General features: G+C 31.3%; 1 protein-coding gene across 2 annotated transcripts; it reads right to left on the minus strand.

The window, feature by feature from the left end:
- Nucleotides 1–4,084: 4,084 nt before the first annotated feature.
- On the minus strand, nt 4,085–13,015 carry LOC8272196 (tRNA threonylcarbamoyladenosine dehydratase). Of its 2 annotated transcripts, none has more exons than XM_048374846.1 (11): nt 12,683–13,015; nt 12,532–12,575; nt 12,181–12,298; nt 11,177–11,324; nt 10,186–10,398; nt 9,771–9,905; nt 8,687–8,821; nt 8,226–8,375; nt 6,779–6,903; nt 5,832–5,889; nt 4,085–4,591 (listed from the first exon to the last, which is right to left on the minus strand). In XM_048374846.1, exons 1-11 carry the CDS (start codon nt 12,772–12,774, stop codon nt 4,487–4,489), a joined length of 1,323 nt encoding a protein of 440 aa, XP_048230803.1. In that variant the 5' UTR covers nt 12,775–13,015; the 3' UTR covers nt 4,085–4,486. The 2 variants fall into 2 exon arrangements, with proteins under 2 accessions (XP_048230803.1, XP_048230802.1); XM_048374845.1 differs by having other exon boundaries at nt 8,226–8,441; nt 12,683–13,010.
- Nucleotides 13,016–13,479: the final 464 nt, after the last annotated feature.

Here is a 13,479-nt window from a genome sequence, read left to right on the forward strand (position 1 = left end):
TTGTCTTCTCAAGCTCGATTTGAATTCTTAACATGCTTAAAAATAAGATCAAGCTCGAATCATTATACTTTTTGAACGTGCTTTAACAAGATGAAAAAAAAAATGAGTCTGATCCGAGTCAAGCTCGAACTGTTCAGATCGTTTTACACTCCTAGTGGGCGTCGTACTCCTACCCCAGCTCCGCTCGTAACTCACATCTGAGCGTCTCCCGCGAACGATCAGAGGTAGTGCTGCTAGAGCTACCGAAGCTACAGGGATGGATGAAGGTGGATGCCTCTAGTAGTCAAGTACAAATTCATACTTCGCCACATGGTATCTGACTGTATCTAGGTCACAAAAAGCCCTGTTTTGACACTTTCGGTGACACTTAATTTTGTCCTTATCCATGTATCTATGTTGACTAAAGGCAAAATGAATAAAATCCTCTGGACCATCCAAAAAATCTTGGTTCAAAACGCACTCGTAAACCTAGATTACATTTCCTGATGATCTGAACTCATTTTAACCAGTTACAATTGGATATAATATTTATAAATATTACTTATTGTTTGTTTAATATTGTACTTATAAAGTAAAATTCTCCAAATATTAAATATTTACATCTTTGTAACTTTTGTAAAGATTCTCCAAATTTTTCTTTTTTCTTAATTGAGAATTATTCTTTAGAGTTTTTATTTGGTATTTAGAAACTTATCAAACTTTTAATTTGTGATGTTCAAAATCCAAACATCTTATACTATACATTTGGCTCTTAATAGCTAAAAGGGTTTTAGTCGATATACTTAAAGTCTTTAGTTCTCCTATTCAAATTTCAAATATCTTATACTATAGCTAACTGGCTCTTAATAGCTAAAAGGGTTTTAGTCGATATACTTAAAGTATTTAGCTCTTCTGTAGCTAAAATGTTATAAGTGTTTTACCTTTAGAAATCAAAATCTTAATTAATAAATCTACACTTCAAGAAATTGCTATTCGAATTTTTGAGTTATTCATCTTCATTCAACCGATAGTAATTCAAAAGTCTCAATAGCAATTTCTTGGAGTGTAGGACCCATTAATTAAGATTCTAATTTTCAAAGAAAGAAGACTTAAATACTTTAAGTATATGGATGTTTGAAAATTGTTACAAATCACATTAAACACCATCATCTAATATTGAGTTTCCACATGTTTGGAGCTTACAATTCTTTATAACTGTTGAGTGTCAAACTATCATTATTTGAGTTATGTATCACTTGATTTTTAAAGTGTTGGTCAATTGCAATTTTTGAGTTAAACACATGAAGGAGTGTGGCAAGTTATTTCTAGCATTCTTATGTAATATCACAAGAACATGATGGAGGTATATGATTTGAGGATGAACCATTTTTAAGAAAGGGGAAATAATAAAGACCCAATAAGCTTGCCAACATGATTCAAATATCTACTTAGTGAATCCATCCTAGTTTCAATGGGGGCAAATTCTAGTAAATTGCTCTATTAGTACCAAACCTTTGGACCTTATATCAAATTGATACCAATATATTTTTTTTTTTTTGTATTATTATATCTATTTTTGTTTCAATTTAAGATATCTATAACTTTTCCGAACTACTTTTACTAATGTAGTCATCGAAAATGGAATACTCTTAATGATTCGCCACATCAGCAATATCAGCATTACTAATAACCTATCCTACTAAGCATGTGGGGTGCACCTTACATTTAAAGGTGCACCCACGTATTTAATATGATAAATTATTAGTGAGCTAACACAGATAGTGATACGAAACAGTTAAAAATAGGTTGAAGAATTGTAAATACTGTAAATTAAAATAGAAATAGAAGTACTAGTACAAAATGAAAAAATTAAAATATTGTACCAATTAGATATAAGGTCCAAAGACTTAGTATCGACTAGACCTGTTTATTTTTTTCGGGCCGGATCAGGATTACCCTGGCTTTATTTTTTTTGTCCAAGCCCGAGTCTGCAGGAGCCTGATAAATTTTTAATTCTTGCCTGTCAAAGTCCGAAACCAGCCCAGCCCAACCTGTTTTATTTCTTTTAATTATTTTTAGTTTTTATATTAATGAAATACATAACATTTCAACTAAAAACAAAAACAAATAGCAACTGAAAGCAACAAAATAACAACTTAAAATAATAAAGAAACATATTCAAATCTTTGAAACAAGAAAAACAAGAACAAATAACGAATTACATACCTTTTTGCAAATGATGATAATATAGAGCTTTATAATAAGAAGAACCTGATTCACTAATAATAGGAAGAATATAAAAAATGGAAGATAAAATTAAGGTTTATTTTGGGACTATGAGAGGTGAGAGTAAAGAGTAGAGAGAGGACGACAACAAATTATATCTTTTTATAAAAGATTTATATTTATATTAGTGGAATTAAGGCTTACTAAAAAATAATTTGCTATCTAATACATATAAAATATATAATTAACAGAAATTATAAAATAACTTAATGGAGATACTTTTTAAGATCTATGCAAAGGTATTTGTTATTTTAACATATTAATAGATGGCCCGGCCAAGCAGATGTAACAAATTTATTGTCCCTTTATTATTTTGATATATATATATATATATATATATATATATGTTATATTAACAGGTGGCCAGGTCTGGGCTTATGTGATAAATCTGTTATTCAACCCGAATATTTTTAAATGGGTTCAGATAGATACTTAAACCCATGAATATGTCTAATATCGATAAAGTGATTTACTTGATAAATTCATTATTGTTGGGCTTTTCTTTGTAAACTTTGGATTTGAAACAACCCATAATTAGTTTGATTTTGGTTATAGTTGATTGATTTTTGTTTCTTTGTAATTAAAGTTTACTAAGGAGTAATGTTGAACGTTACATTCATACAAGTCATTAGTAAAGAAAACTTCTCAAATTATACAGTTCACAAAAAGAATTCAAAGAGTGATGATTATCTTTAACTTTTCATATGCTATATAATTAATTTATTATTTTATTTGTTCGCGATATAAACAAATCCAAAGCAACTTGTAAAGACATCTAAGAATGAAGTAAACGTATAGAAATTTTTTCTATTTGCCTTTTGCAAAACATGAACCATCCAGCTTATCAATCTATCTTCAAGCAATAGATTGTAGCATATTATAATCTAGAGAAAAGTACAAAAATATATCCTGTGGTTAGAGTATTTAGAAGACTGTGATTTTTCTCATGACAAAAAAATAACCTGTGATTTAATTTTCTTACATTTTACTACCTTATAAATTAATATTTTTAATTTTTTATGATATAATATTAATATTATAATTCATTTTCAATAATAAAATTATTTTTTAAATGATTTACCATCAAATCAACTATGAGAATACTTCTAAAAATATTTTAATTATATTCTAAAAATTATTTTATTTTATTTATAATGAAATAAAAAAAATATATTAATTTTATTTAATATAAATTCAATATATTTAGTTATATGTTAAATCACTTAATAAGTAATTTTGTTATTAAAAATATGTATTATACTAATATTAATTATAAAAAATTTAAAATATTAATATGTAAGATAGTAAAAATATATAAAAAAAAAAAAACTAAATTACAAAATATCTTTTATCACAAAATAACCATAACCTCTTAAATACAAAAACGTTAAACTACATAATACTTTTTTTTGTACTTTTACCTATAATTTAACTCTTTATAACCAACGAGTTCTAGAGTTATTTTGTTTGATTTAGAACTTTTCTTGTGTAACCGTGGATTATGTTTCTTATTTTTATTGGGTTACTTTTATTTATAAACGGGTTTGTATCATTTTGCCATGGGAAATATTTGTTAAGAGCTAGCAAATAATGATACAAGTCAAATACAACTCATACGACACATGGCCACAGCTCATACCTTTAGATTCCAAGTTCAGAGCAATTGCTTGCTCACTTCTCAGGATCAAATCAATTACTTAACTAAATACTTAAACTATCAAATGTTTCATGGCCTACCTGTGTGAATAAATAGAGGTGAGACAGAGATATCAAAGGAAAGAAGTTAATGCCACCTGCGAATGAAATTTAATCTCTAAGCTACAAAATTATGGAACCAATTCTTTGCCTTTCCAAATAGCATAACACAATGTACCATGTTAGTTCTCTCACCATGAAAACTGGTTTGGGAGGAAACAAATCTATTCCACATGGCTGCTTTATGCCATTGTATACCCTCTCTCTCTTTCTCTCTCTCTCTCTCTCTCTCTCTCACACACACACACACAGGGTAAGTTTCAGTTCATATAGCCTGAGACAACAATGTTGCATTATTGTACATACATACCACATATTACCTTCTCTGCAAGATATATGATATTTCTCATAGTAGGTGAAGAACAGAAATCCAAATATGGAGAATTCAACTGTACCGAGAAGCTGGCCCCTCTTCCTTCATCAAAATTGGAACGCATCATGTGCAAATAAAATAAGTACTTGCAAACTAAAAGTCCAATTCAGCTCGTTTCAAAACAGATGTAACCCTCTCAAAGAATTCTGGCTCATTTTCCTTGATGTCATCTAGTGTCCTTGATTCATGTTCATCTGCCTGCAGAGAACAGAAACAGATCCATCAGCATCTGAGTTTTAATCCAAATCCAGAATAGTACACATCCCAGTTGACCAGTCGAAGGTATTGATTTTGTTCCCAAGCAAAGACAATAACAGAGCAGTGAACATACAACCTGAGGAACTGGTAGGAAAGAGATACATGAGAGTGTTATGTGGTCGGAGAGCTACAGTTAATTTTTAGGAGACCTATTCTTCAACGAGAAATCACCAAAAGATACAACCGTCTTGAATTATTCAAATGATAATCTATGCACTGGAAGAAGCCAATTTAATTCCAAATGTGGCAATTGAAAAACAAATTAACTTATTTTTATCAAACAGCAGAGAAAATAAAACTTAAGTAGGATGTCCAAACAAAATCCTGAAAATTACTGTTATAGGAAATTTTCAGAAAATCATAGGAAGGAAGGGAAATTTGAGTAGGCAAAATAAATTATTTGCTCTGATGTACGACTGATCTTAAAATTTCACCAGAACTTGCATTTCTTTTGTGAAAAGAAGTAATGTGCTTTATGGACTTGGGTATATCATGATGAAGCAATAGGATAAAGCTTTGCAGATTACAAGATTACGCTTCAAAACAAATGCTCAACTTCTGTGATGAAAATGTTGCAGTGGCCTACAAACATCACAGTGAATCAAGATGAAGTTTGCAACAAATTAGAGGAGAGATAGCAAATAAGTTTGCAGTAATGCAGGAGAAAGAGATGTCCTTGCTGGCATGTTTATATTTGCCTACTTACTAAAACATATACTTCATGATTTTTTAAAAAGTCTTAAGAAAATAGTACCGCTTGACATATCTAATAGATCTCAAAATCCCATTCTTTTCCCATTAAGATTAGAACTTCTAAACAGGAAAATTTCCTGATAAAATAATTACAAAGGAAGCCATTAAATATCATTTCTGAATATGAAAACTCTAATGAACATCATAAAACTCCAGAACAGAAAACTTTACAACGAAAATCTTTATTATTAAACTGGAATTAAGTAAAATGCTCCTAAGTTCCTGACATTATTACACTGTGGCACTCAAATGTCTATCTCTGAAGAAAAAATAAAACTTAGCATGCATCTTAATAAAAGAGATGCATAAGAGCAGGACAGAATAAGGAAAATCCTGTAATGAATGAATACTAATATATGATAGCATTTTGTTAGCTTCCAAGACAAACTACAGCACTGTTGTTCCTTAGAAAATTAAATCACCATACCTCTTGAAATTTTAAAAGGACCAAGTTTGACACACATGCAGGCTTTGTCCTGTCCCACCTGAAAAAAGAGTAATTTTAGTTTGTAACGTTTTCAGAAATAAATTCAAAATCATCATCCATATGACACCTAGAAAGTACGAAATACAGCAACAGTATAATATTCTTTCACATCATTCAGCAAATCATATCAGACAAACATCTAAAGTTTCTTAGAAATTTGCAGAACTCTGAAATATAACAACTTAAAGGAGTGGCACTCGATATGCATATTTTTTAACACCATAAAAGATGCACCTAATAAAATTGATGATGCACAAAAATTCCCAATAGATGCAATTCAAATATGATTATAGGCACCCAAAGAATTTTAAGGACAAAAATAACTTTGGTTGTGCTAAAAAAGACATTTGTAACCATTGATGCAACTGAATAGGTAATCTTGATGAGAGCTAATGGCTGAGGGAAAAGGCACTCCACTAATGCATGTGCACTTCTATAATCAAGTTGACAACATATTTCATACATGAAGTAACCTACTGATAACTTTGCAAGTCTATCCCTCTTTACCAAGTAACTAAACAGATATTTCAACCTAGAGCTACTCGATCAGCCAAATATATATTTGCTGTCATGGAAAAGTCAACTTTCTAAGGCCACCAAAATGGTTAAAGGTTGCCCTTGAATTTCAAACAGAGGAATCCCAGTCCCAGGCATAGCTTTTTGTTCTTTTTTTTTTTAAAAAAAAAACTGAGAACAGAAAGAGAAAAGGCAACAATGTACCAACTAAACCTACACCTCGTACACCATACACTAGGTGTAATATGTCATGACTCATCCCTATAAGATTATCACAAACCAAAATAAACCACATCCCAGGTGACTGTCATATACATCAAAAAAATGATTATTAAGCACTCAGAGGGATGATAGTAAGAAGCAAGCTATACCTCACAAGCATTAGCTCATTAATAGATCGCCACATTCCACGTCCAACGTCTTTTGCAGACTGTTCCCTAGCACTTCGCCCATGCCACAGCTCCTTTGCAACATACTTCACTTCCTCAATGTCTACCTATAGTGAAGTGGCAGTAAACATATGCAATGTAATCTAAAAAGAAACATGAGCAATACGAGAAATGTACGTGTTTCTATGCCTCAAAATACCAGTAAGACAACCAACAAGGAGGACAAAAATAGAGGCTGAAAAAATTGCTCACAAGTATCTGAAGCTAAAATAATGAACAGAAAATTCAATCACATGTACAAAAGCCTAAAAAAGAGGTTAGTGTCTCAGGTAGATTCTTAAGCTTTTCCATGGCTCAGTATATATTGAGAAATCTCAGCTTAGGCACTGGAATAGAAATTCTAAAAACATTGAAGAAGATAATAAGGAGGTGGTCAAACTTTCTGTCTCAATGCACTTGATGTAAGTGCTTTCTTTTTGTTTTTTAGTTTAGCTGGAAGTTTTGCCTGTCTTTCCCTTGAGGTAGAAACATTAATCAAGTTGAGAATTCCATTGCAAGCAATTTTATTTACACCTTTCACCTACAGATTCTTCACGTTTGTCCATTAGAAAAGGTGGAATAAACTACCATGAAATGACATCTTATAATCCAGGACAGAGTAACAACATTATCTCTTTGGCATAAAGAACACCACCTATTCCACATAACTTGCTGAAACTCTTAGGGCATTTTAGTTGTGGAGTACTTTTTTCATTTTCAATCTTCAGTTCTCTTCTTTATTTCCAAGTTTTCCTAGTTTTTCATTTGGAAAATAAAAGCCAAATATCAAATTAGGAGTGACGGAAAAGAAAAGGAGATCTATGTTACTTTGGATATAACATATTATAAAAAGTAATAGTGAAACTACCACTGTGTGACGACGATATTAGAAGCTCTATATTTCTAAACAGAAAACATCAAAAAAAATGTTTTCGACACTCGTGTATAAGTTTTTTATTTGGAAAATGTTTTCCTATTTCTCAATTTTGGAAAAGTATGTTAACTAAATATCAAACTCTGCTTTTCTTTTTTCTTAGAAAGTTTTTCTGAAAAAACAGCTTTAGTTTCCCAAAACTAAACAGGCACTTAAGTTTTCCTCATTTGCTGTAAAACTAACAAAGAAAAATAAAATGAAAAACAAAGAAAACTCAGTTCTTGTGATCTGAATCCTTTGTCTAGCTCCTAAACTGCATAAGACTTGTTCCTGAAATATATAGAGGACATACTTGAAAAATGCAAAATCATCATATAATCATATTAATTTTCTTTTCAAAAAAAAGAACAAAAAGATAAAGTGGAAATGGAGGCAACCAGCAAAAACAGTCTACATCTGAGAATATTCAAACTTGAAAGAGCAAAAAAAGCCCATTTTAAAGGAAACTTTTCATACCTGGACTTCCATGGTCGTTCCATACAATGATTCCTCATGCTCAATAAGACGCTGATGCAGCACCCGATAATGATCCAAATCAAAGTTTACCACAGGTTCTGTTTGAACTTGAAATCCAGCTAGTTGTGTCACTACATAAGAGGCCATGACCTGTCCAAATATGGAAGGGATGGTACCAAGGACAGGTATTATGCGAACTCTAAAGCCTGGCACTATCTGATTTGAAGTTAAGGAGTTAGAAGTATTGTCATCAGGTGTACTGGAGATAATACTTATTTCTCATATTAAAGAACCTAATAAGGTGAAGTGTGTTAATATTATACATTTTTTGCAAGCAAAGGGACAAGTTCTAAAACTCCAGTTACAGTAGATTAGTCGAACTATCCACATTATTTGAGTGGCAATCATTCAATTTTATTGATGAGGTGTAAATGCTTTAGGGGATCAGCAATCATTGTCACCTGATAATTGGAAGGATTATCTTCTTCTCCGCTTGGTCCCTTAAATGGAAGCAGTTTAACTTTGGGTTTTTCAAGGGAGAATACAACTGGGATGCCACCATCAATGCCATAATCTTTTCTCAGGCGGTGTCTTACCTAAAAGGAAGATTCATTAAGATATAGTCTAACAAATATGAACTAATAAAGCATATACACTAGCTACAATAGATAATTGAATATAAATTAAAATTCTGCATGATGATTCATACAATATTTTTCATGGTGATTCATACAACAATCGAAGTCCTAGCGATTCGATAGATCATGAGCCAGAATCTATAATCATGTGTAGAATTGAGAATCAATAAAGCCAACCCCAATATGTTTGAATTGTCTTATATTATAGAAAAGCTCAAAATCAAAAACAAGATTTGGCTAATCATTCCAGCTGCCATAAAATAGTAGTGCTAAATAAAAATTGAAAACGAAAAGGAAAAAGATGATGTTAAAACAGCAGCAACTATAAAAATATGAAGGGTGTAGCCTATTAGACCAAAGATCAAGCATTTATAAGATAATTATTAACATGAAAATTCTGGAATTCTATCTGCTTAAAATAGACCAATAAATAGAAATGTGATATGTGTAACAGATATCAGAACCTTAAAACAAAGATTTAAGCAATAATCAAAACTTTGTAAGAAGTGGTTTACTCAACAATAGAACCACTGGCCAGCTCTGATACCATTTGGCACATGCAACCCAAAACTCTATGCAGAAAGGTCCTTAAAAGATCAAACCTGATTTTTAACTGAAATAGGATTTATCTACAACTCTTTTCTGTGCAAGACACAGAATACATTAAAATGCCTAATAACAGATCAGCATAGCATGGGGGCAACGAGACAGTGAATACAATGGCAGGGTTGATATTAGTGAACCATAAAGTGCAAAGTTTTACCAATGTGGGAATATTCGATGTTCAATATCCATATAAAAGAAACATAAATGCAACAAAGTTGAACACAAGCAAGGCTATTTTGAGAAACATGTTAAATCTAGCAACATTTAAAGATCTTAAATTAAAGCATGCAAGAATTATTACAGATCGAGATAATGGATCATTTGTCGACTCTTTTAAGTCAGCCACACGGATTCTTGTTGGATCGGCTCTAGCACCAGCTCCAGTTGCAGATAAAACCTTTAAACCTCTTCGCACGCATGCAGCTAGAAGTGCCACCTATTAAAGATGAAATTATGTTCATTTTTAAGATTGAGTATCTCACAGTTCATATGGAAAAAAGATGAATGTTAATAACCAAGCAGAAATGCCAAATCTAACACACACAAAAATAATATAATAGTTTTAGAAAGTGAAACATACAATATATATTTATAATAACAATATACTAATCTCTTTATAAATGTCATAATATAGAATATAACTGGTATCCAATATTCAGGACACTGAAGAACCATATCTCTACTGCTGGAAAAATCTTAAAAGCACAAGGATGTACCTTTGTGTCAATGTTATCAATGCAGTCCAAAACAAAGTCAGGGTTGCCTGAAAGAATTTCTTCTTCAGATGATGCATCATATAATAGTACTTTTGCTTCTATATGGCATTCGGGGAAGATTGTTGAGAAATGCTTCTTCAGGCACTCAGCTTTAGGAATACCAACATCTGCTCGTGTTGCAACAGCATGACGATTTAAGGATGAAAGAGAAACCTTTTTGTTCAATCAAGAATAAGCATCTTAGATCACCATACAAATTATGACTTAAATCCAGATAAAGAAAATTCATACTTTTATTTTCCTATTGTTCGTATCAGCATTATCATAGTTGCCAGTTACATTGAGTGTTAAAGATCCTTGGGGCCTACGCACAAGATGCTGACTGCTAGCTTCCTTGTTTTGAATATAATGTATAATGAATTACATGTTGAGAAACAATAAAACAAAACAAGAAAGTGGCTAAATAAAAGTCAATACTACTTGATTAACCAGATTACCAGCAAACTGTTCTTCCCATTCCAGACCTTCCTTTATGCTCAAATTCCATTCAACCAAACTCTAACTAATTACTTAACCCTACTCAAGTTTTGTATCTTTTCCCTAAACCCTAAATTCCATCAATTATCCAAACTTTGCAGAATGTACAAGCACTCATAGACAGACACCTGAATGTGTCCTATGTCAGACCACTGTGTATAGTAACCTTTGCCTTAAATTCCATCTGATTTCTTAACCGTACTCAGATTTTGTACCTTTGAAATATTCAAAATTTGCACAATGTATTAACACCTGTAGACATACATCTGAATCTGTCCTGTGTCAGATCACTACGTAAAGTACTTTTTCTCACTCGAGTAAAATTAAGATTGCATAAAGAAAATTTGAACCAGAAATTTCTAAAAAGTATGTAGGTAATATAACCTAGAAATATAGAATGTCAGATACTAGCAAAACAATGACATAAAGGAAAAAGAAAAGCCACAAGTCAAACCTGGTCAAAGTCCACAAGGAGGAGTCTCCCAATTCCTGATCTAAGAAGCATAGAAGCAGCATGACTCCCAACACCTCCAAGACCAATGACAACAACATATGATGCAGTGACCTTGCGCTGAGACTCGAGACCGAAGAACTGAATATTCCTAATAATATAACATAATATACATATTATTAAACTCAAAAGGTAGCTTTAAAACATCATCATGCCTAAAGAAAATGGATCCACAAACATCACATCATCACCAGCCCCACATGCCAAAAGTAGATTCTTAAAACATTTGAAATAAACACTTGGCATAAGGATTTGATAGCCCAGTAGGAACAGCCATGTTGGTCAATCACTAAAAGAAATATTAGCAGCTTGTTATGATTTTATTCATTTACCTCTCATTGCCCTAAATAATGTTCAACTAAAATTATGCAGAAAGTATCCTTAAAACATTAAATGGTGCTGCAGCTATGACTACTAACACATACAATTTGACAAAGCTGTAAAAGAGAAAAACAGCAATGTTCCAAGTATATCAACAAATAACAATTTGTAAAACCATAATCTTTTATGATTTAGAGAAGATATCTAATATTAACAACACAGAAGCAACAGTGGTACCATAGTTAAAAATTTAGATTTCATGGCCTTTCCCTGTGGTGTAAACAAGTTTACCATAAATCCCCATTGTATTCTCAAAAGCACAGTTAACTAGGTACAATTCTGAATTTGAATTACATCTGGATCTATTACCAACGACATCAAGAAATAAAGCATAACCACAACAGAAAAAGAGTATAGGAACTTATGTATGGAAGATTTGCTTTGCAGACACAGGGGGGACTAATGCTCTCAGCTTTGAACTAGCTCTATTAAACTGGGTACTAGGCAACATTTTACTTAAAAGAAACAAAAAGAAAGGAAGGGCCATTATATCCTACACCCACTTTGGTAATGATACATAAAGTTTGATCATGATAAACAAGGAAAAGGAAATTGAATTACCTCACCTAGTCAAATGTTCAGCAACTATTTCATCTGTTAAAAGGTCTCCACCATGCATCTCACTATCCCTATCTCCAATTACCCTGCAGCTTCCCGAAGACATCTCAGATACAAGATCTTTACCTGTTACGACTAACATAATTAGAAATGCTATATTCGCACACACAAAAGAATATCCATCATAGGAACAATCACCATCATTTCTAACTTTCTTTTCAGAGGGTTTTTGTGAAACCAAACTAAAAGATAAATATGGATTTTTATGTTTATATTGATTAGATGAAAGAAAGTTATTAATTTTTAACTTAAACATCAAAGTATTAAGACGATTCTAAAATTTAATCACAAGAACATACCATTTAGTTCAACAGTCTTTTTATTGCATTGGCCAGAAATTCTTCTGCAGGATACATGGATTAATTAAAACTAAAAAAGAAAACAACAATGAAGAAAAACAAAAACAAAAACAATTCAGTTTTTTTTTTTATATATAGAAATTTTTCTTGCCTGGGAAAATGGTTGAGGAGAAAGAGTGTAGAAGCAGAACCCAAAAGAGCCCCACCTCCTATTAATGCTAACCATTTTAGTTTCTCCTCCATTTCCTTTTTTCTTTTCTTTTTTCTTTTTCTTCTTTGTATATTGCTGTTCGTCTTCTCAGAAAAAAAAAGTTGCCGTTCGCCGAGCAGAGTCGTGAAAGGGGTTTTGGGGATCAAAATAGTAAATTACACCATTACCAGGGTTTAACCACATCACATGTACTGCTTGGCTATTGTCTTGTCTTATTGCGCAGCAATTCATTTTTATACAAAAATTAGTACCATAAGGAAGAAAGTAATTTTTTTTTTTTGGAAATATGAAGCAAATTCTCAGTTTTTCTTTTTAGATTTATAGTTCTTTCATTTTTATTAAATATATATATTTTTTTACTGTTAAAATATCAAAATATGCTTTTTAATTTTTTTTAATTTACAGTTTTGGTTAATTTTTTTTTAAATAATTAAAAGTTAGTTTAAACACAATAAAAAGAAAATTGAAAAATAACTATATTATAAATTTAAAGAATAAAAAATTATATTTTTCAAAGAGATATTTACTTTGTAGAAATAATAATTTCTGTTAATTTTACTATATTTTTAAAAATTAGAACTCTTTATTTTTTTATTTTTGATCAAATTTTTGGTTTTTATCTTTTTATTTTGTTATGTTAAAATATTGAAAATATAATTTCTAAATTTATAATTTTGGTTGATTTTTAGTTTTTTTGGTTCTATTTGAAAAAACAACTGAAGCAGCTAAAAGTAATA

This window comes from Ricinus communis, chromosome 5, assembly GCF_019578655.1.
Source record: "Ricinus communis isolate WT05 ecotype wild-type chromosome 5, ASM1957865v1, whole genome shotgun sequence".
Lineage (NCBI taxonomy): Eukaryota > Viridiplantae > Streptophyta > Magnoliopsida > Malpighiales > Euphorbiaceae > Ricinus > Ricinus communis.